At 52.4% G+C, this 24241-nt stretch overlaps 1 protein-coding gene across 1 annotated transcript in view; it reads left to right on the forward strand.

Annotated features, from left to right (window-relative positions):
* The window catches only part of ADAMTS2 (ADAM metallopeptidase with thrombospondin type 1 motif 2), a 242247-nt gene that overhangs the window by 172186 nt on the left and 45820 nt on the right, over positions 1–24241 (forward strand). Inside the window, exons 6-10 of the mRNA XM_070792386.1 lie at positions 16468–16624; positions 20815–20920; positions 21515–21658; positions 22033–22165; positions 22768–22881. Of these exons, the coding sequence (XP_070648487.1) occupies positions 16468–16624; positions 20815–20920; positions 21515–21658; positions 22033–22165; positions 22768–22881 (654 nt within the window). The remainder of the gene's footprint in view (positions 1–16467; positions 16625–20814; positions 20921–21514; positions 21659–22032; positions 22166–22767; positions 22882–24241) is intronic.

Raw genomic sequence — 24241 nt, forward strand, 5'->3', positions numbered from 1 at the left:
GTTACATTCTTAAAGGCACAGGAGTTTCAAATAATACAATGCTCATGCTTAGTATGCTCAGTTGTGTCCGACTCTGCAACCCCATGGATTGTAGCCCACCAGGCTTCTCTGTCCATGGAGTTTTCCCTAGCAAGAATACTGGAGTGGGTTGCTATTTCCTACTCCAGGGGATCTTCCCAAACCAGGAACTGAACCCAATGTCTCCTACACTGCAGGCGAATTCTTTACCACTGAGCTGCCTGGGAAGCACAAATAATATAATGGGTAAAGTTAAATTAGTTAAATCATCTTTTCCCCTTGCTATACCTATGGAAAGATACGCCTTCTTTTTGAGGAATCATAGAACATTTAACAATTACAAATGTACTTTAGGTCGTAAAGAAAGTTTTAGTGAATTTCATACAGCAAAAATTGTTTGGACTATACTCAGTGCTCTAAAACTAGATGGAGGAAAGGGATATATAAAAAGAGTAAGTCCAGTCTCTCTGAAAAAAAAAAAAAAATCTCCTGGGAAGAATACTGTTGGAGCCTCAATTGCAATCAAAATGAGAGCACTACAGATCAAAACCTGTGGAGTGTGGCCAAAGCTGTATTCAGAGGCAGGCGCCTCCCAAGATCACACTGAGCGAATGAAAACAAGTTAGCCCTGTATTCAACTCAGTAAGTTAGAACAGATATTAACAACTACCCAAACCCCAAAACCTAAGGAAAGTAAAAAGGAAATAGTTTAGGAAAAGGCAAAAATCAATAAAGTAGCAAATAGAAAGTAACAATAGGATCCATCGAGAAGCGAGCCTTGGGAAAAGCAAATCTTTGGCGTATTTAGTCTAGAAAGAAGAGAGGAAGCATAAGCTAAAATATCAGAAAGCATATGTACAATGCAACCCACAGTGGGGTGCTTTTCCTGGCTGAAGGGAAAGCTCTGGGGACAGTTGCTGCCTGGGCCTTTTCCCGACCCTTCCACCCTGATACCCAGTGGTGGTCTGTGAAGGAGGGGCGTGCACACCTTCCTCTGCAGGTAAGCAGGCAGTTTGTGGCAGAGTGGGACATTCTCGGCACGCAGGAGCAGTATACAGCGGGGTAAGGTTAGGGTGACCCACGCCCAGTGATACAGTTCCAGCCTCCGTTTGCTGACAAAGGGCTTTGGAATGTCCAACGGGACTTGTGCATCCCCATTAGAGCAGTCATCAACCTGCTCCCTGTTCCTCCCCCTCCCGCCCCCTCCTCAGGCTGGGTTCCCCTTTCCTGGCCTGAGACCCCTCATTAGCATCCTTCGGCATCTGAGGAATTTCGAGGCTGGTATCGTGAGGGATGGGCATGGTTATATCCAGCCCCCTCCCCACTTTTTGCCTCTGCAGAGGGCAGTGGGTAGGAAGAGGAGAAGAGCTACCGAGTGGTCAGGGCACTAAAAGGAAAAACTGGAGGGCTCTGTGTGGTTAACTGCTTACCAGTGCTGGCAACGTTTTGGTTCTTATTTGGCCTAGGAACTGTCTGTCTCCTTCCCGATGTTAATTACTCCATGGAACAAAGCCTTGATTATTTTAACTACTTCCTGACAGGCTTTGTGCTAAATTGTCCCCACCCAAAGATGTTTCTTCTTGTTTTTCTTTCCTTAAGTATCTCACGCAGGTAGAAACCTGGTAGAAACCAGTAGAAAACCTGAAGGTAAGATTTTGAGAAACTCTGGGTCAGGGACCCAGAAGATCTTGGGAAATTCAGGATTTCTTGGGGAAACGGGAAACCCCATAATCATGTGAGAACTCAAGTGCTTCACTGTTTTCAAAGTTATCTTAAAATTACCTCTAAACAGAGAATCAGGTAACCTGTTTTTGCCAGTATATTTTATTCATTTGCAAGGAATTATTAAGCAAAGATAATGCAATATCATATAAACAATTTCAGAATATATATATGTTCTAAAATCCACCCCATTTCTCTTTCAGGACGATCTGATTCCTACATGCAAAGTTGCCAAAGGTAGCATATCTAAGACAAAGTACAGACCTGTTTCACTTCTAAAAATAGATGTAAAAAATCCTAAGGCTTTAAGTCTTTCATTCAACAATGCATAAAGAGAAATTCCCCTCATGATTAAATAGGGTTTATTATAGGAAGGTGATGATTGTTTAATATCAGAAAGTCTGTTCATATAATTTGCCACATCCATTTGCCTCAGGACAAAGCTCATCATCTAACAAGCACTTTTTGAGGGTTTTTGTGCATCAGGTGTCACCCCCTGGACCTCAGGGGCTGCTCTGGAATGGAGATGCAGACAGGGAAACAGTTATAACCGAGGGCTCAGAGACTTGGCAGGGGAAAGGTGGGGCAGGCAAGCCTTCCTTAGAGGTCAAGGCAGATGACTGGAGGCAGTGACTTTTCAGCCACAGGGAGGGAGTGAAAAAGGGGATGAACCAGCACAGGGATGTTTCAAGTTAAAGGCAGGAAGAGAGCAGGCCGTGGGAGGAACGGGGCAGCTGAATCTGACTGAAGGGGACAGCGTAAGATGGGAAAACAGCAGAAGTTGGTGCTGAAGAAGCTAGCTGGAAGGAGCGGATCCTCAGGGCTCTGTACCTCCTGCCAAGGGGGTTGGTTTTCTCACTAGGGCAGTTTCTAGCAGGAGAGTAACACGATCCGATTTGCATTTCTAAGAAGATCCCCGGGCTCCAGTGTGCAGAATGGCCGTGGGAGTGGTGGCTTGGGAGAAAGTGGGCAGCGTCAAAGGGAGGACAGTCGTGGGCTGTCCTGGGACCATAGCCACAGAGAAGGGAGAGAATTTTAGGAGGCCAGACCAGGAGGGGATGGGTGCTACGTGGATGAAGGTGAAAGGCCACTGAGCTTGTGCCTTGGGCAGCCTGCTAGGTGATGAGGCGGCCCCTGAGGGGGAGAGCACAGGAGGGGACGGGGCACATTGGGGAGAAAGGCAGCGAGCTGAGAGGAGATGTGTTGGGTCTGGGGCACCTCGTGCCATTCCAGGAGGGCCAGCCAGGGAGACACTGGCACGCGGGGCTAAAGCCTGGAGGGCACAGGGGAGCACCCCGAGTCTGGGGCACCTGGCAAAGCCCAGGAGCCTCTGCTGAAGGCACCAGCAGGGCAGGGAGCCTGATCAGCTCCTTGGGAGCTGAGAGGGTGAGAATTGGTAACAGATGGTAACATCACAACCCAAATTTTATTTAAAGGTAGAAAAAGAAGCACATTGTCCTTAAAAGTGTTCTGCATTGCTAATTCTTAGGATGTTCTTAGATGTTTGCATAGGAGAATAGAGGGGTTCCATGGTCAAATGAGTCTGGGAAAGGCCTATACGACAAAGTAAAACAGGTATTTCTGATAACAAAATTTCTCAGAGACTTTACTATGAAAATGTGCAGGGTGAATCTCCAAGAGGTGGGTTAATACACATGGTTTCTCAAAATTCCTTCTCAACAGAACCCTTTTCCTCATGGAATCAACGTTCTACAGAATTTACTTTGGGAAATGCTGCCCTTATGAGACAGTTACAGTAAAATGGGCAACAAGAAAGAGACATATAATTTTGTTACTGAGGTTTTGGAAATTCTCAGTTCAGTTCAGATCAGTCGCTCAGTCGTGTCCGACTCTTTGCGACCCCGTGAACCGCAGCACGCCAGGCCTCCCTGTCTATCACCAACTCCCGGAGCCCACCCAAACCCATGTCCATCGTGTCGGTGATGCCATCTAACCATCTCATCCTTTGTTGTCCCCTTCTCCTCCCGCCTTCAATCTTTCCCAGCATCAGGGGCTTTTCAAATGAGTCAGCTCTTCACATCAGGTGGCCAAAGTACTGGAGTTTCAGCTTCAACATCAGTCCTTCCAAAGAACACCCAGGACTGATCTCCTTTAGAATGGACTGGTTGTATCTTCTTGCAGTCCAAGGGACTCTCAACAGTCTCCTCCAACACCACAGTTCAAAAGCATCAATTCTTCAGCGCTCAGCTTTCTTTACAGTCCAACTCTCACATCCATACATGACTACTAGAAAAACCATAGCCTTGACTAGATGGACCTTTGTTGGCAAAGTAATGTCTCTGCTTTTTAATATGCTGTCTAGGTTGGTCATAACTTTCCTTCCAAGGAGTAAGTGTCTTTTAATTTCATGGCTGCAGTCACCATCTGCAGTGATTTTGGAGCCCCCAAAAATAAAATCCCCCATCTATTTGCCATGAAGTGATGGGACCGGATGCCATGATCTTAGTTTTCTGAATGTTGAGCTTTAAGCCAACTTTTTCACTCTCCTCTTTCACTTTCATTAAGAGGCTCTTGAATTCTTCTTCACTTTCTGCCATAAGGGTGGTGTCATCTGCGTATCTGAGGTGATTGATATTTCTCCTGGCAATCTTGATTCCAGCTTGTGCTTCCTCCAGCCTAGCGTTTCTCATGATGTACTCTGCATATAAGTTAAATAAGCAGGGTGACAATATACAGCCTTGACGTACTCCTTTTCCTATTTGGAACCAGTCTGTTGTTCCATGTCCAGTTCTAACTGTTGCTTCCTGACCTGCATACAGATTGCTCAGGAGGCAGGTCAGGTGGTCTGGTATTCCCATCTCTTTCAGAATTTTCCACAGTTTATTGTGATCCACACAGTCAAAGGCTTTGGCATAGTCAATAAAGCAGAAATAAATGTTTTTCTGGAACTTTCTTGCTTTTTCAATGGTGGGTTATTAGACTGGCAATAAATCCCATTTTCAAAGCATGTGTAAGGGCTTTGGAAAATGGTTACAGCATAAAGTCAAGTTGGTTTGCTTTTGGGGAAAGAAGGATATAAGCTTCCAGTATTATGATCTCGATTTTGTGTACAAATATATACACAGAAGGGACTGAAGGAATACATAAAATGTGAACAGTACTTATCTCTGGGTAGTAGGTCATGGATTTTTATTTTCTTCCTTCTACTTTGGTGAATTTTCTTAATGTATCATGATAAGGATGTTTCTTTTATACTTGGTTTCTTTTATACACTTATAGCACATTTTTAACTATGGAAAAATTGCTTATTTTTTTTAAAAGCAATAATTTAAAAATGAGAGAGTCCAAGTATTTCTGTTTAACTGAGTGCTAGCACCTGGGGAAGGGTCTCTAGTGGCATGCTACAAGTGTCGTGTCCAATGTTTTATTTCTGATTTGAAGGAGGATGCAGGAAGGACTTCACGCTTTACTTGGCTCCTCTTCTCTGTGATGGCTTGGAGGTAGTGGAGAGGCCTCTGTGTTCTTCCACCCTGTGGGCAATCTTGCCTTTCCTGGGCCTGGGCCTGGGACCTCAGTCACCCGAGTGTCTGTGGAAACTTCGAGCAAGCCACATCGGCTAGAGGGGGATGCAGGCTGCCACCAGTGCATGGCCTCGCCTGCAGGTGAGGTCAGGTTATGAAGTGTGGCAGGGCCTGCCCTCATGGCCACGGCCAGTCTGGCCACAGCTCCTTACGTTCCACCTTGTCGGGAGGGGTTCTGCTTTGCCTGGGCCATGTTGATACCCTCGGAGTCCCCCACAGGTAGAGTGAGGGTAAGGGGAGTGGGTATGGGCCCCTTGTGACGCTCCTCTTTCTGCGGATGGTATGGGGAGGGCGGGCCATGGGGCTAACCGGAGCCCCTGGCCAACAAGATAGGTGGCCGCAGCCCACCTGGGCAGTGGGACAGCTCCAGCGAGACCAGGACCGATGCAGTGAGAAGTGAGAGGGCACAGGGGGCCCGAGGTCCCCGCTCACTTCCCTGACTTCCTGCTGGGAAGCTGGGAATCCGTGGTGGTGAGGTGGCAGGAAGGGAGAAAGTGGAGCTCGATGCGTGCTTTCGGCAGAGCGCAGACTGCACCCGCTGTAGCCTAGCAGGGCACAGCTGACCAGACTCAGACCTCTGCCATGGAGTTCAGAGGTGTCAAGACAGAGGACATGCTAGGATGTGGAGTTCGGTGCCCGTATCCATCCCCAGCCCCCAAGCCTGGCCACAAAGGACAAGATACTGCTGCCCCTTGCCTGGGCCCAGGGACGGAGCGGGGCCCAGCCGTCTCCTGCAGCAGAGCCTCCCCCAGGCCCTGCCCCATGCCCTGCCCGCCGCCCCTACCTCCACACCCTTCCTGTTCTCAGGAAACCATGGGGAAGGCTGTCGCCCCTCAGAGCCTGTGTGTCCTGCAGGGTTCCAGAAAGGTACAGGGCCAGACTCTGGCCTCCTCAGCAAGTTGCGGGATTTTAAGAGGCAAGTGGGGTCCAAGGTGGGGAATCTCACTTTCCCCGGGGAGGACACGCTGCAGAAACACAGGTTGGGGGGATAGGAGAGTCAGGAGGACATGGCTGGCTGACCACATCCAGGGAGGCCGGTGCTGGACAGACATCGCATGCAGAGGGGTGGGGCTCTGGAGTGGGCGCACCTCGCACAGGAGCCCAGGGACGGTGTGGGATGCTTGGCTGTGGCTCAGGGGAGACACCCTTGGGAAAGGAGGGGTCACTCCATGGACCTGAAGCAATCAAACAGGAAGTCTGTCAGTGACAGTCGCTGCAGAGTAGGTGCCAGGGCCAAGGAGGCCAGGCCAGACAGACAGAACGCCTCAGAGCCGGAGGTCGCACCACTGACCAATATTTCTGTAAGTACGTTTAACTGGAAAAGGGAAATGTGACAAAACCAAGATTATTCATGAATACCAGCCCCGACTTTTTATTATTAAATTCCATAGACATAAAGTCAGTCCATCAAACTGCTATGAAAGTTTCCCATTTCTGTACTTATCTCATTGTGGTTGATAACAGTTTGTGTCCACCAGCCACAGACACCACCTGGCAGAGTTCTGGGGGTAAGGCCCTGTTTCCAGGGCTCTCAGGGACCTCCGGAAGCGGGAGGACCCATCTCTTGGGCAAATGGATCCTGGGATGTGCCTGCCCCCAGGCCTGGGGCACCAGCTCCCCGTGAGTTCACCAGTAAATAAGGTCGTTTCGGAGTGGTGAGCACCACGAAGGAGACAGGACACCGGGCGTCCTGGGTGGGGTGATCCGGAGGGGACTGCCTGGCTGGCACTCGTGTAGAGGGAGTGAGCTCTGCTTGTTGCGGGAAAAGCCAGGAAGGGCTTCTGGGTGAGAGTCACAAATAGAGTTTGGCTCCCAAGGAGAATGGATTCTGATGAGCTGCTCTTAAAGGAGCCACGTGCTTCCTGACAGTGAGTGAGGCCCTGTCCCTGCAAGGCTTGAAGCACAGAAAGGCCAAGGGGACTGCAGGCTGACCCCTGCCAGGAGAGGGCCCTGAGCTGTGTCTTCCAAGGTCTGCAGAGTCAGGGCAAGGGGGTGGGTCTGGGAGCAGTGAGATCGAGACCCAGACTGGGGGCAGAAGGTGGCCTGGGTATTCAGATTTGCTATTCATTCCAAGCTGTGATGGAAGCAGCCCAGCTTCCCTGCCCTCTGCTCCCCTTGCACCTGTCCCAGGCCCCACCGAGGCCCGCTGGGGATAAAATCAGGAGGACTTGTGCAAAGGACATGTTGTTTGTCTTCCAGCTTATGAGGAGCCTCTGAGTTATCTCAAGTTTTTCCTAAAACAACATTTTTCTCCATTTCTTAAAAAAAAAAAAAAAAAACTCAGCAGAAGAAAAGAGATTATCTTATTTTATACAATATGCCATCAGCCAGGGAGCAGAACATCAGCAATGCTTGAGGGTTGCATAGCAACTGGCTTTTCAATTGATTTTTTTGAGAAGGAACCAAAGCTACTGAACTGTTCTCATTTTAAATATTTCCTAAGATGATGAAAATCAAAGCAAATGGAAATCAGAGACTTGGGGACAGTCAAAGAACATAAGGTATCTTGTTGTGAAAGACCAGGTCAGGACAAAGTATGGAAGGCTCCTAGGAATTTTTCAGCATTAGAGGCGAAGGGTCGGAGAAATTCTGACTGTGAGTCTCTCAGGGGAAGGCAAGAGAAGAAAGTGCTGGGGCTGGGCTCAGCGTTCAAGGGGCTGGTGCCACCGCCCTCTTCCTGCATATGCCAGGCCATTGCTGACCCGATATGGACCTCTGCTTCCCTGACGGTGTGGGGGTTTGTGTAGGGGATTCAGAACATCCCAGGGACAGCCCCCTGGTTTCCTCAGAGTCTGAGTCCCAACCCCCAACCACTTGGCGCCAGGCCTGGTGCCCAGCCCCTGGCCACTGTGGCCCACCTCCTGAGCCAGAGTCTCCAGGGTCCAGAGAAGAACAGGAAGCAATGGAGGCACATGTGTGCCCTACAGGCTTGAGCTGGGAAGGTTCACTTGAAGAGTCTTGAGCTGGCAGCTTGGCTTTCTCTGGGAATAGATTCCCAGCCTCCGGGAGGATGCCTGGAATGTGCCTTGATGATCTGGGAGTCCTGAGCACAGAAATATGGATCACGCCTTCTAGCCCTCACTGGTGTTGGGAGTGTGGATGCCTGTGGTGAGGTTTGAGCTCCAGGTAGTCCCTGGCACCCAAGAGCAGCCTGGAGAAGACCCCCAGCTTGGTGTTAATTCTGGCTCCTGTTGGTCCTTGTGAGTCATTTACCATCACTGAGCCTTAGGGTCCCCTGTAAGGTGAGCGCACACTAGCAATGGCCGCAGGAGCGAGGGTTCTTGCAAGTTTCAGCCTGCAGTGCCCTCTTTGGGTCGGGTCCTGTCTGCAGCCCCTCGTGTGACTTCACTCACCTCACCTACCCTCACAGCAGCTCTCTGGGGCACTTACCTCACCACCCACCGCCTACAGGACAGGTGAGGACTGCCGAAGTCACACAACAGGGAGCAAGCGGCTTTGCTCAGGGAGGCTGGGTTGGGCTGTTTTTCCACAGGGCTCCTTGGGTTTGCTTCCCTTGGGGGTTTCCCATGGCAGGGCTCCCCTCAGAGGGCGATTTTGCAGCCCCCCACCTTGGAGGTGCTCATGGGGTCTAGCAGGAAGAAGTCAGGATGCTCTTCAACATCATTCAGTGCGCAGACTGGCCCCCACCGCAGAGAATTTTAGCAGTGTCGAGGTTGAGAAGGGGGCTCTGCTTTCTTGAACCCAGCAGATCTGGACTCCACTCTGTGCACGCGGTCCTGTGTTGTGCTTCTTTGGGAGGGCGGATTTGCGAGGTGGGGTCGGGGAGGACCCTCTGGGGTCAGAGCAGTTGAGAAGGTTTCGCTTGGCTCGCGCTGGATGAGAATATTGAAGATGCTGATCGCCGTGGCCGGAAGCGCCTGAGCTCCCAGCTGTACGCTGCGGTTGAGGAGGGGGCGCCCGGGACAGTGATGTAGGGAACATGTCCAGGGGCACAGGGCCGATGACAGCGAAGCAAGCTTCCACCCCCAGGGCCCCGAGCTGCCTGGGGAGCCGCACCATCACTCGCAGGTACCTTGGTGTGTGGGATTGGTGATCTGAGGGATTCCCTGATACATCCTGGAACCTGCGGAGCCTCCGCGCTGCTGGTCCCGCTTTTCTCCTGTCTCCTTGACTAAAGGAGATAAGAGCATAAATAATTCAGCTCATTCTAGAGCAAACAATGGAGATGTGAGAGAGCAGAGATTGGGACAGAACTTTCTGCAGAAGTCTTAATTGATTTGTTTAATGTGGGACCCCAGAGGCTGGCTGGGGCCTCCGTGGTTCCGTTTGAGCCAGTGGCCAGCGTCTCAAGAGCAGCAGCAAGCAGCCCTTTGATTCAGGCGCACGAGGCTCCCGCTGCTGTTCCTGCGGCAGCAGCGCCACCTGGTGGCCGCCTCGTCTCTCGCCCTTCCTTTCCTGTCCTGCCTGCGTAGGGGAGATACGGCCCCACACAGAGAACGCCTTCAGAGGTGGCGTGGCTTCCAGGCGCCCCTCTGAGGCATTTTATTTGTATGTATTACGTCCCTAGAAAAAGAATCCAAAGATTTGTTTCCTTCTGTGTGCTTTCGTCTCGCTTCTTCGTGGTCTTTGATGCCCGCGGAGGTTGTCAGGACAGTGAAACCAAGCTGACGGGGTGGGAGCAGGTTATTCTGCCATTTTCCTAGGCCCTTGAGGTGTGCATCAAATCTGAGACTGAGCGCTCCACACTTATTCAGCCTGCCTGTGAAGCCCACAGCTTTCCCAGCTCTGTGATCCTCGGTGATGTCGAATTCGCCAAAGTGACCACCCTTCATCATCACAGTTCGAAGCCCGTCGATGACTTTGGAGCATGGGCACCTGGCGTTTGCCTCTCTTTTCAGCGCTGTTGATATTCTTCAGAGCATCAGCCCGGACATTCACACACACTATTATGGCGGCACGGATCGCCATCGCTTCTGAAAGAAAGATAGACATGTCTCTTGTCCTTGCTTGGATAGGACTACAGTCCATGTGCTGCGTGATACGTGGCAAAGACAGGGGATGGAGGGCTGTGAGTGTGATTCAGGTGGCAGAGCAGCGTGGGGAGATCCCACCAGAGCCCAAGTGACCCTTGTGGGTGTCCAGACCTCCCTCCTGGGCCCTCTGCCTGGACAGCTCTGTCTGTGAAGAGCCCTTCAAGGCAGGCAGAACCGATGGGAAGGCTGGCAGCTCTCAGGAAGGGGGAGAAGTAAGCCAAGGAAGAGTTGAGTCTGGGGTGCAGCCTTCTGCCTAGAAGCTCGTGGGTGGTTGTTTGGGGGTGGGGGTTGCCTCTGGGCAAGCCTCCTTCACCTGGTGTTTTGATTCTTTTGAGCCTCGGATCCGCTGACCTTACTTGAATCCCCAGCTGGCTCTAAACGATTCCCCCGGGAGCTGCACCTGAGAAGCAGCAGAGCTCCCCAAGGGAAAATTGCTGAACTTTTACCAAGGAGGAAACCTGGGCCTGAAAAGACCGTCTCTGGCCTGTGTCCCAGGGCACTGCGGACTCTCCCTTTGGATGCGCGTGTGTGGGCCTCTCCCGTGCCTCCTCCACAACCTCCATGGCCAGAAACCATGCTTCCTTCCCCTTCCAGCTGGCTTGCCCGTCTCCTGCCGCCTCACGGTCCTGACTGTGTCCTCTCTCCTCACTGACTCAGCTCTTTCTAAAATGCATACGGGTCTGGCACCTGCCACACAGCACGAGGCACACTGCACCCTCGTGAGCTCTCCAGGCCAGCATGGAGGACGATACCAGCCCTTAATTCCTTGAGAATGGCCAGAACCTTCGGAGAAGTGGGACGTGGGCAAAGAAACAGGAAGTCCAAGCAGCTCCGGACTGTGGATGTCAGACGCTGACGTCACCTTCCTCCAGGCCCCATCTGGGCTGCAGGTTCCCAGGGCCCGGCACATGGCCACTGCTTTTTTTGTGATCTGCCTCTTCAGGGCCACCTCGTCCTGGTGGAACCCCTACTAGCCCTTCCTTCTGCCCCTCTCCTTGGGGAGTCTCCTCGGAGCCCAAAAGCAGGGAGAGAGTCCCAGACAACTTCTGCTCTGCGTCCTGCAGCACAGACCCCCGTGGGCCTGGAAAACAGGAGTGATGGGCTGCTTCTTGGAGTGGAGGAAGGGAAGACAAGGCAAGAACAAAATGCAGATCAATACTTCAGTAAATTATCCTGCCACAGCAGTGAGATCACGGTGGCTGCTGAGAGGGCCTAGGAACCTGGGCTGAATCCAAGGGCCTGGTGTCTGGGAGGCAGGAGGCACTCACCAGCATGCCAGTGTTGGGTCCAGCCCAGAAGGGCCTTTATTCCAGGGTTCCTTACCTGGTGACATGCTGCTGCTGCTGCTAAGTCGCTTCAGTCATGTCCAACTCTGTGCGACCCCATAGACGGCAGCCCACCAGGCTCCCCAATCCCTGGGATTCTCGCGGCAAGAACACTGGAGTGGGTTGCCATTTCCTTCTCCGCTGGTGGCGTGAGGGATGTGTTGTCTTTGGTCCACAGAACTTCTTTGTGAGCTTCGCAGGTGGCTCAGATGGCAAAGAATCCACCTGCAATGCAGAAGACCCAGGTTTGATCCCTGGGTCAGGAAGACCCCCCTGGAGAAGGGAGTGGCAACCCCCTCCAGTATTCTTGCCTAGAAAACTCCCTGGACAGAGGATCCTGGCGGGCTATATAATCCATGGGGTTGCAAAGAGTCCGACATGACCGAGCAACTTGCAGACACACACACACACACACACACACACACACACACACACACACACACACACACTTCTTTGTAAAATGTAAAGACTGGCCTGAGAGATCAGTCCAGCGACAGCTCTGGGCTCTGTTCTTGCATACCATGCCCATGGAGCTGGGGCTGAGTATTGTTGCCCCTGCATCGGGGCATGGGCTCCTTGGTTTGCCAGTTCTTGCCACTCCTTATCACCCCAACTTCTTTATCATAACAGGGAAATATTCTTCTGTAAACTTCTAAACTGGCAAACAAAAGACAGATTTGCTTTTCTTTGAGCCAACCTGCCTCACTGACTCACATCACCAGCCTTGGCCTGTGGGCATTGGGTTTGCAACACCAACCCATCACTTCCAGTGAGCCCACTCCCTGAGCAGTCAGGCCTCTCTCTGAGCCCCCAGACTGCTTGTTCTCACCTCGTTTAACCCTTTGGCTTTGTCTCCAACTCCATGCCCTTATTCCTGTTCTCTGGCCCTGACACCATGTGTCTTTCTAGTTGGGACTCTTGACTTCTCTTCAAAAATGTGACTAGAGCTTCTCTCCCACTGGTGCTGGACACACTAGCTGAGCCCTCCAACCATCCAGCCAGTGCACTCGACTGGGCTTCCCACGAGTCTCCAGGGAGGAAGTCCGCTGCTCATGGTCTTTCAGCTGCGAGTGACAATGACACAACTCCAGTTGACTTTCATGGGAGGAATTTCCTGACAACATATGTGGGACACATCTCTGCTGCAAGCAGGCACTAGGATGGCCCCTGTGAGCCCACATCTTGGTGGTCACTCCCTGCTATGGTCCTTTCCCTGCAGGCGTGGGCAGGACCGAGATTTGCCTCTAACTGGACTATGGCTTGTGTCTCAGATATGCTCTCCCAGGTCACTCATGCTGGGGGAAGCAAGCTGCCCTGTGTGACTGCTCTGTGGCGAGGTCCATGTGAGGTGGCAAGGAGCCGTAGGTCCAGCAGCACGTGAGGAACTGGATCCTGCCAGTAACCACATGAGTGAGTGTGGGAGTTTGTCCCACCCAGGGGAGTCTTCAGCTGAGATTGCAGCCCCAGTCTCAGCTGCCAGCAATCTCACGGGAGAACCTTGAGTAGAGGACCCTACTGGATTGCCTTTGGATCACTAACCCAGGAACCATGAGATAACACGTGTTTGGGGTTTTTCAGATCATGTGTGTGTGTGTGTTAGTCACTCAGTTGTGTCTAACTCTCTGCGACCCTCATGGACTGTAGCCCACTGGGCTCCTCTGTCCATGGAATTCTCCAGGCAAGAATACTGGAGTGAGTAGCCATTCCCTTCTCCAGGGGATGTTCCCGACCCAGGGATGAAACCAGGGTTTCCTGCATTGCAGGCTGATTCTTTACCGTCTGAGCCACCAGGGAAACTCTTTTCAGATTTCCAAACTTTTCAGATCATAAAGTTTGGAAATAACTCATTATGTTATTGTTATTCATTGTTATTTGCTAAGTCATATCCGACTGTTTGGAACCCCACTGGCTGCAGCAAGCCAGGCTTCTCTGTCTTTTGCTATCTCCTGGAGCTTGCTCAAACTCATGTCCATTGAGTCAGTGATGCCATTCAACCATCTCATCCTCTGTTGACCCCTTCTCCTGTCCTCAATCTTTCCCAGCATCAGGGTCCTTTCCAATGAGTTGACTCTTCACATCAGGTGGCCAGAGTATTGGAGTTTCAGCTTCAACATCAGTCATAGCTTTTCTTCTAAGGCGTAAGCGTCTATTAATTTCATGGCTGCAGAAAATAAACAGGCCTGTGGGCAGCTGGCTTCAGGCCTGGGTGAGCCACATGGTGGTGTGAGGACACTGGGAATCAAGCTCTCTCCACCCCAGGCCACACTCTGTTCTGGTTTCTTCCTTCCCTGGAATTCTCTGCTCTGGGGGAAGCTCCAGGCTCACAGTCACACACCTTTCCAACCCCTTGGCCCCAACCATCATGGTGCTGGGAAGGTGCTAGGTGGGGTTGTCTGGGCTTGACTTCTCCTGCCGCTGAGCCCGAGGTCAGACCCAGATTAACAGAGGAGATATTTTACTAGAGGGAGATTGGGCTGTTGTTGTCAGAAGAACGCAGGCAAAAGTAACTGTAACCAACCAGGGGTTCGGTCCCCTGATGTTTGGGCTGAGAGACATGGCCCTAAAGAGAACAAGGTCCTTCTGCTGGAAGTGGCTTAGCAAGGCTCCGGGCTCTCCTGGTGGCTAAGATGGTAAAGAGTCTGCCTGCAATGCAGGAAAGCCCAGTTCCACCCCTGGAGAAGGGAATGGCCACCCACTCCAGTATTCTTGCCTGGAGAACTCCATGAACAAGGAGCCTGGCGGGCTACAGTCCATGGGGCTTGCAAAGACTGGACACAACTGAGTGATCTGCACGTGTCTTGGGCTTTGTGGAGCTGGAGGGTCCCCCTCCCATGGGGGCTCTGCATCCTTCCTTGATCGAGTGATGGTCAGTGGCCCTTGTGGTCCAAACTGGGGTGGCACTCTTAAGCCCAATGGGGTCCAAACTCAAGCACCAAACTAGATCCATCCCTGAAGTTCCCTTCCTTCTCATTCCACCCAAAGTTCCTTCCCTAGAAAGGAGACTCTTTGTCTTGCTTCCTCCTCCAGAGCTGTGGCTTCTCAAGGTTTTCTGGAGGCAGTGATCTCCTGGTAGTGTTTTGGGCTGACCTGCTTGGATGAGATACAGATGCCATGTCCCCTTCCTTTGCCCCTTCTGTGTCACTTGGGGTGGGCAAGACTGTGCTGCAGAAGCAAACCAGCTCCATGTCCCAGCAGCTTACAACAACACAGCTTGATTTCTTGCTCACACTGGTGTCTTCAGTGTGAATTGGCATCGGACCCTGGTCTCATTTTCACTCAGGACCTGGGCGACAGAGCAGCCTGGTCGCTGTTTCCCATGCCAGCCAGGAGAGATCTCCAAAGGCTCTCATGTGGGCAATAAAGTGCTCAGACCAGGAAGAGACACACATCACTTTTGATTGCAACTAATTGGCCGGAGGTAGTCACATGCTTTCCCAGTCACAGGGAGGGCAGTAAGGTGCCTCTCTTCCCCTTTCCCAGCATCCTCTGGGGCTGTCCATCTCTGGGGAATGTCCAGTAGGTCCCAGCCACCAGATCTCTCGTTCCTATCTGTGACTGACTTCATTAGGACTCACTGAATGCTGTTAAAACAAGTATTTTCATCTCTCAGGAGCAATTGGCTCTGTGCTTAGGACGTGGGAACAGATCCACCGTCTTGGGTAACTCACGGGATGCCTGGCAATGATGGGTTTTCCCTGGCCTTGACTCATTCTTCCTTCTTCTGCAACATGCTGGCTTACTAACAGTGCCCTATAAATACAGCCCAAATCCATTCTACTTATACACACAAAGAGAAATATGTGACTATGCTTGTTGGATTTGTTTATGCAAGAGAAGAGGCAAAATGTATGTTTTCAGGTCTACCAAGGAATGCATAGCTCTACTTTATGGACAGGTTTGCCTAGAGGGAACCGCTTGGATGGTAGGAGTATGTGGTGAGAGCAGAAACCGGAATGCCTACTGACTGCAGACAGAAAAGGGGTGAGTGCAGCTTGTGAGACCTGATTCTGAGACGATACGGTGTGTGTTTTATTTGGAGAGGGAGTTTAGGGAAGTGGATGGAATATAGACATTCGGCTTTAGACTTCTGAGCTGTGTGACCTGGGGCAAGTTACTTGACCTCTCTGAGCCTCAGTTTCTTGCCTTTCTGGGTAACTGTGAAAACTGAGTAGGAGAGTGAATGCCAATGCCATGAGGCATACTGGCCTGCGATACTGCCAGTCTGGTGGTCAGCCTTGGCTAGCAGGCATGTGTCATGGTACAAATGGAATGCGGTTGCTCCCGGTGGCTTCCTGCCCATGGCTCCTGCTGGAATTACCCCAGTGGTCCTGTTCCTTATGTGGCTCCTTCACTGTATGTGCTGCAGAGTTTTCCCCTCCCTTGTGTTGTTTTCTGCAAATAGCTTCTATCAAGGGGGAAACACAGGGTTCCTTTCCTCTTCTTTGGGCTTGTAGCCATATTGGGAGTTCTGTCTTCCCTGTCCCAGATCCTGCCAGAGTGTGAACTCTTTGGGGTAACCGAGGCCCACTGCATTGGCCTCCTGGCCAGAGCTTGCACAGAGCAGGTGCCAAGTAGGATGCAGGGACTTTGGAGGTGGGGGTGGGGGGCTGAATGGACCCTTTGAGGCTTTGAGGCCTCAGAGTTTTGTTCCTGTGTCTCACCCAAAATGATGCAGTGACTTTGTGTGGAAGCTCAGGCAGGTCTGTGTGGCCAGGGAGCTTTTCTACCACTCTGGAGAATGGAGCCACGTGGGAGGGAATTCTTGAGAGGCCACTTGGGCCAGGTCCCCAGTCTACGGAGTCTGCTCAACTCCCATCTGGGCCACCAGATACCAATCTGTCTCTGTTGTCTCTCCTGCCCCTGCAGTCCATGAGTCTCATTGAGATTGGGAACCCCTCTCAGAGTCTGGAGAATGTTTGCCGCTGGGCCTACCTCCAGCAGAAGCCAGACACTGATCACGACGAGTACCATGATCACGCCATATTCCTCACACGGCAGGACTTCGGGCCCTCGGGCATGCAAGGTGAGCCTCGGGCCTGCGGGGACACAGAAAGGAGGGGGGCTGCACGTGAGTGCCTGACCCTGCCAGGGCCCCCGGCAGCCTTGGCCTGGGATGAGAGGGGTGTCTGGGCAAGGGGGTAAGTGCTGAGAAGGGTGTCGGGGTTGAGGGTAAGTGCTAGTCTCCTCCTGGCTCTTCAAAACTACCAGGAACTCTGACATGTCCCCCAGGAAACTGCATCTCTCAGGGGACGGGGAAGATCAAAGGGAGTGAAATGGGCAGAGTCTGGGGCTGGCAGCCCAGGGACCAGACAAGCCCTGAGGCTGGGTTTCAGTTGTTTGCTTCCTCCGTGCGTGCTTGCTAAGCCACTTCAGTCATGTCCCACTCTTTTGCGACCCCATGGACTGTAGCCCACCCAGCTCCTCTGTCTATGGGATTCTCCAGGCAAGAATACTGGAGGAGTTACGGTGCCCTCCTCCAGGGAATCTTCCCTACTCGGGGATTGAACCCGCATCTCTTATGTCTCCTTCATTGGCAAGTGGGTTCTTTACCACTAGTGCCACCTGGGAAGCCCTTGCTTCCTCCACCTTTTGTAAAACAAATTTGAATAAATTTTCAATCTTTAAAAGATAAGGGACTTTACTTAAAAATCCAAACTATATAAGACTGAAAGATCTAAAAGAAAAACTGACAAGTCTACAATCATAGTTGAAGGTCTCACACAGTGACTGTTAAATAAAATAAGTGAAATAAGACAGTCAGAGAAGAATATATACTCATGACTCCACTTATTTTAGGGTTGGAAGTGGGCAAAACTGATCGGTGGTGTTCACAGTCAGGAGAGTGGGCAGGAAGGAGGGAGTTGCTGTTGGAACCGAGAAGAGGCTTCTGCAGTGTGGGGACAGTTTTATTTCTTGGTCAGCGGGGTGGCCACACAGGTGTGATCACTTTGCCTCCTGGTTGGTGTTGGTGCCTCTCCACCATGAGGGGTTGCTCGCTCCCCTTCAAGCCCGTCTGTGTGGCCAGCTGACAGAGCCCTCTGTCCCCCTTTGTCCGGGTGAGAGCTCTAACAGGGAGCAGAACTGTTCTGTGGGAGAGAAACCAACACAACCTTTATATTAAGTGACTTCATTCTTCATTTAAAAATGTGAAAGGACAGCCAAGAATTACCAGATATTAAAAAAAAAAAAGGGAAAGGATGAAAAAGATGGACCGACATGTAAAATAAAATTAAAAAGCTAACTCCAGAGGAAACAGATAATTTAGAGAAGGGAAAAGTACATTTTTATAAAGTCATATCTCCAGAATGTTTGAGGAAATATATCTGTAAACTCAGACCAGGCTACAAAGAAGAATCAGAGAAAAAAAGGGTTTTCATTAAAGATTTGATGGTGTTGACTAAAAAATTAAATGTCTGACCTGAAAGTTGTGTGTGTGTTTTAATTCATCAGAAATGTTTAGCACTTCAGTCCTGGGGGACAGCATCTCAAGTAACCCTGAGAGAACTGAGCTGCTCTTAAGAGGCGAGGGGGGCTAGGATATGTAGGAGTTTTGCAACAAAGGGCAGCTAATAAGAACAAAGCTTACTGTTAATTGAAGAAAACGGAAATCTCAAGATAAGGAATTAAGTGCTTTTCTATGTGTGGGAACATGCGGGATTCTGGGCTCACTGAAATCATTCTTTTGATATGCGTCTCAGCCATCTGGGGCCAGTATCCAGTGTTTTCACATCCTGAGTTTCCTCGGGGCTCACCAGCTTACCATCCATGGTGGCTGCAACTGCTGATGCTGTGACATCCTTTCTTTACTGATATGCGCAGCAATATTCCATTTCTCAGTGGGTGAAATGGAAAATTCAAAAGCTGAGATAAAAAGTCAAGGGCACCCAAAAGGATCAAAATATGAGAGAAAAATTGATGTAGAGGCTTAATCCAGGAAGAACACTGTCTATCTAAAAGGATTTCTGGAAAGAAAATAATAGCAAAATAAACTAAGAATGGAGGATATAAAGAAAAGATATAGATACATTTTCAAATCTTCAAATGCTAAATGTTTATGTAATGCTAGTGTGGGTGAATGAGAAATACAGACTGAGGCACATATTCATATGCAGGCTTTGCATACAAAGGACAAAGAGAAGACCACAAAGGTTGGCCCTGGCGCTGATTCAAGAACAAGCATCTCAAAATCTGCAGAGCAAAAAAATACTTTAAGACACATATTTTCCTGTTTATTAGAAGGGAAATAGACAATGGTTGGGTATACTGCTTTTAGACAGTTCTGAAACCAGCACTCCCCGGTCACGCTTCTTCCTTTCTGTATTTTTCTCTTGGAGCACATTGCCTAGGACCTCTCTGTGGGGTCTCAGATGAGTGAGTAACCAGCACTCCCCGGTCACGTGTCTTCCTTTCTGTATTTTTCTCTTGGAGCACATTGCCTAGGACCTCTCTGTGGGGTCTCAGATGAGTGAGGCTCAGTGGGGGGACAGTCCGGGTTTCTAATTTTCTGGGTCTTGCTGACTTAAAAAAGTACATGACCTGAGAGTTGCGAGTTAAGTTTTATTTGGGGCAAAACGAGGCCTATAGCCTGGGAGACAGCATTTCAGATAGCTCTGAGAAACTGCTCCAAAGAGGTAGTGGGGAAGGTCAGTACACTTGTGATTTTAGTGAAGAGGGAACACATGCAATCAAGTACGTATTTTTTTGCAGAAGGTTTCTGCTGGTCTCTTGAGAATTCCTGTTAGTCATGAGGAGCAGACATCACCATAAAGGAATTTAGTGCTTTTCAAGTTACAAGGAGATTCAAGAATTGAGCTCATAAAATTGGCCCCTGAACATAAGTATCTGAAGACCTGTCCCGCCAGTTTTTCCCAGAGCACAGAGCGCCTCATCCCTGATCTCCACCCTGAACCCCTTTCAGGGGGTGTTGAAGGTCAGCAGGTGCAGCGGCACCTGATTTAACCATGGGCAGATGGCAAGTGCCCATGGCGATGCTGATTTGTGGCTGACAGCCTCCAGGATGCCCAGGTCTTTAAACAGAGGCCTTGCCTGGCACACACGCTCTGCACACACTTCTGTATCTCACCCAGCAGCAAGTGATGAGGCCCCACTGTCTGGATTTCCTCCATGTTGGGTGGGATCATCGTGCCCTCCCGTCACTCTGCCTCTCCCCGTGGGCGGGAACGTGGTCCTTCCCTGGGGGCATCTTAAGACTCCCTGTGATCAGGATCAGCCCAGTCGGGGGATCATCCTTCTGCAGACCAGTCACATCACAGGGTGGCCTTCCCACCTGCCTGCTCAGGCGGTTCATGCTCCTGCCTCCTCCCTGCCCTCTATCCTTGTGAGACTCCATTCCCAACTTCTTCCTTGGCCCACACGCTGTAACTGGGCAGGCAAAACCCACTGTGTGTCCTCACTGTGACCTGTTAATTCAGTGGCTCTTCGGGAGCCCTTGGTGAGTTGAGCGATGGCTGGAGGGTCTGTGGCTTCTCACATCAGAGGTTAGTCTGCTGCAGCTGCCCTTCCCCCTCTGATCCCCATTCTCCACCTCTGGGGGTGCCTTGCCCAGGACAGACCCCTGGACCCCTCAGCAGGAATGTGGTTCAGAATGTCCCCAGTCAGAGCGCAGGGTTCCCAGGCCAAGGGCTCCAGGAGCCTCATCATCTGTGGTCTGCCTCCCAGTCTACGTAGTCGGTCTCCTCTGCACAGCTCAGCAGGCAGCACAGCACTGCCCTGAACAGCCTGGGACCACCCTCCCTGCAGCCATCTGTGCACTGTGGGAAAGGGGCCAGCTGAGGTCTCAGAGGCCCCAGGGAGGCCCCGAGGGAGCGGGCTCAGGGTGTGGTGCCAGGCACCAGGGCCAGAGTGCCTACAGCCCAGGAAGCAACCTGCAGCCTCGGGGATCAAAAGGCCACTCAGCCAAGAGGGGGAGGAAAGTGGAAGGTGCCCTGAAAGAGAACAGTGGGCAGGAGGCTACCAAGGTGGCAGAAAGTCTTGGCAGATAAGACCTGGACACAGGGAGCTGAGCTGGCTGCAGGGTGGCTGCTGATGGGCAGGGCTGAGGCCTGCTCCCCTAGGGTAGGGGAAAGCTGGTCTCGAGCTGTGCCAGCCTTGAGGGCAGTTGGCTGTGCTCGTTTGCTCTGGTGATGCCAGGACATGTTGGGGTCTGGGCCCCTCCACGTGGGGAGGGCTCTGAGCCCCCTTTGTCTCTCCCAGGCTATGCTCCTGTCACTGGGATGTGCCACCCCGTCCGCAGCTGCACGCTGAACCACGAGGACGGCTTCTCCTCCGCGTTCGTGGTGGCCCACGAGACTGGCCATGTGTAAGTGGCCTCAGCAGGCCCCGCTGCCTGAGGCAGGTTGGGGCTCAAGGGGCCCCGCTTCTCCTCTGCGCCCTGAGAGGGACACACCCTGGATGACAAGCCCCTCAGGTGTGATGTCCTGACCCCGTGCTGCACTGGGCAGGCAGCAGGCCCGCTTTCCACCGAGGGCCAGGCAGCAGGGGGGGGCTGCCCACTCATTATGCCATCGAAGCAGTTGGGCAGGAGGGTCTTCTCATCCAATTCTGTAGATGAGGGTGCAAGGGAGCCTTCCCCAGGAACAGAGAGCTGGAGCTCGGGTGTGCATGCTGCTGGTGTGTAGGGAGGGCAGTGGCTGCCTCCACCTCCGCTGCTTTCTCATGCCGCAGCGCTCTGCCTTGGGGACAGGACCCCGCAGGGCGTCCCCAGGACGTCCTCAGAGAGCCCCAGCTCTAAAATCCAGCTGGGAGAAATCGGATACCACCTGGCTCAGGGCTGACCAGGCCAGCTAAGGGCGAGGGGAGTCAGCTCAGGGAGGTCGGGGTCCCCTCCCGGCGTCTGGAGGGGGTGGGGCTGACAGGTGAGGGTCCAGTGAGGCTGTCTTGGCTCCTCTCACAGGCTGGGCATGGAGCATGACGGGCAGGGCAACCGCTGCGGTGACGAGGTGCGGCTGGGCAGCATCATGGCGCCCCTGGTGCAGGCAGCCTTCCATCGCTTCCACTGGTCCCGCTGCAGCCAGCAGGAGCTGAGCCGCTACCTGCAGTGAGTACCACCCTGTCCCCTGAGGAGGAACCTGAGTGCTGGACTCAGCTCTAGGAGGGCGCCTCTAGCCCCAAGTGCAAAGCAGGGCAGAGGGGGACAGCAGTGGGGGGATCCCATTGTTGGGGGCTAAGTTTTGGATGGAAAGTGGTTACAGACACTGCACCTTTAATGGATGCCTAGGGCCCAGGCAAGACAGATCCTGCCTAACCATGCCAGGAAAAGAGGTGCAACAGGAAACCATAGTAACACAGCCTTAGGGCTGGGTGTGCAAGCCGCCCCACCTCCAGGGCTCCATGGGGAGCCTCAGCCGCCGCCTGGTCTGGACAGCCCGGTCCTGCTGAAGGCAGCTCGTGGTGCCCCGTGTCCCCTCACAGCTCCTATGACTGCCTGCGGGATGACCCCTTCACCCACGACTGGCCGGCGCTGCCCCAGCTCCCCGGGCTGCACTACTCCATGAACGAGCAGTGCCGTTTCGACTTTGGCCTTGGTTACATGATGTGTACCGCGGTGAGTGTCGGAGCCCAGGACACCTGCGAGGGCTGAGCGGGAGCTTAGCCCAGACCTGCCTGGTCTCCTGGGAGGTGGCTGGTGTCGGGGTGGCTCCCCGGGACGGGGTGGAGCAGCCCTCCAAACATCAGGTTCTCCCCACACCTACTGCTGTATATCCAGTGGGTGCCCCGTGCCCTCCTGGCTGGTCCAGACGTGGCTTCGGGAGGGATTCAGGCAGTGGAGTGTTCAGCCGGGGGATAGCGGGTGCCCATGGGACGCCTGCTTGGGCCAAAGGAATGCCAACCAGCCTTCATGCCAAGCACACTGGTGCCCAGCCGGCTCCACAAGAGGTCCAGGCTCCATGAAAGGTGTAGCCACCAAGGTCTGCAGGCTCGGGAGGCCCAGCAGCCCCCAGGGACGTAAGGCGCTGTCCCTGCGTCATGTACAGTCATGAAGCATGAAGTACGCCCGAAATCCTCACAGCACCAGAACCACACAGAGCTCAGGGCAACACGCAGGCCTGTCCTGGGCAGCCATGCGTGAGAGCCTGGGGTGACGGGCAACCCTGGAGGGCCCCTGCAGTGGGAGGCAGCCTGCCAGCTGCCGCTGCTCTCTTCCAGTTCCGGACCTTCGACCCGTGCAAACAGCTGTGGTGCAGCCACCCTGACAACCCCTACTTTTGCAAGACAAAGAAGGGGCCACCCCTGGATGGGACCATGTGTGCGCCTGGCAAGGTGAGTCAGGGCAGAGGGCAGACACGGACGCGCACAGCTCTCCAGGGCAGGTCCTGCAGGGCCTTGGAGTAGGGCCGGGGTCGTCTCAGGGGACCCCTGCCTCTCTCCTAGTAACCCCACTCTCCACTCTCCAGAGCTCCTGCCCTCTGAACCTCTTATACACTCTTTCTTCTGTCAGAGGGAACCTGATGTCTCAGAGCTCCTCACTGTGCTTCAAGCCCATTGTGGGAATCCTCTCCTCTAAGGACCAGTTTTGGGGTTCCGGAAGCCTTCCATACCCCCTGCACACTGTGGGTGCCTGCATCACCTCACCCTGACACCAACATTGGCCAACATTCTGGTGGCCCTGGGATCCTCAGGCCCAGCATCAGGCTTGGCCTTTTTACCCCCTAGCACACTGCTGTTTGGTCCCTGGTGGGCACACTTGTCCCTAGAGGTAGCTGGATGGCCACCTACCAGTGCCTGCCTGCTACCCCAGGCCCACTTCCCACTTTCAATGGAAGCAGCAAGACAAAGGGCTTCTCCTTCCAGCCCAAATTCTGGGCCTGATTTTCATTTTTGTTGTTCAGTTGCTGAGTCATCTACTCTTTGTGACCCCATGGACTGCAACACACCAGGCTTCCCTGTCCTTCGCCATCTCCCTGAGTTTGTTCATGTCCATTGAGTTGATGATGCCATCCAACCATCTCATCCTCTGTCATCCCCTTTTCCTCCTGCCTTCAATCTTTCCCAGCATCAGAGTGCTTTCTAGTGAGTTGGCTCTTTGCCTCAGGTGGTCAAAGTGTTGGAGCTTCAGTTTCAACATCAGTCCTTCCAATGAATATTCAGGGTTGATTTCCTTTAGGATGGACTGGTGGGATCTCCTTGCAGTCCAAGGGACTCTCAAGAGTCTTCTCCAACACCACAGTTCAAAAGCGTCAATTCTTCAGCACTCAGCTTTCTTTATTGTCCAGCTCTCATGTCCACATGTGTCACTGGAAAAACCATAGCTTTGACTAGACGGACCTTTTGTCAGCAAAGCGATGTCTCTGCTTTGTCTCTGTTGATGTCTCAGACGTCTCTGACAAACTGTTGAGATTGGTCATAGCTTTTCTTCCAAGGAGCAAGCATCTTTTAATTTTACGGCTGCGCTCACCATCTACAGTGGTTTTGGAGCTCAAGAAAATAAAATTGTCACTGTTTCCACTTTGTCTCCTTCTGTTTGACATGAAGTGACAGGACCGGATGCCAGATCTTGGTTTTTCACACTCCCACTCCTTATGCAGACGAGCCCATGAGAGTTCAGCCCAGGGAACACAGCAGACACAGCAGGATCCTGTGAGGTCCAGGAGAGGGCTCCAGTGTCCCCCAGTGTTAGGCC

This window comes from Bos indicus, chromosome 7, assembly GCF_029378745.1.
Source record: "Bos indicus isolate NIAB-ARS_2022 breed Sahiwal x Tharparkar chromosome 7, NIAB-ARS_B.indTharparkar_mat_pri_1.0, whole genome shotgun sequence".
Taxonomy (NCBI): domain Eukaryota; kingdom Metazoa; phylum Chordata; class Mammalia; order Artiodactyla; family Bovidae; genus Bos; species Bos indicus.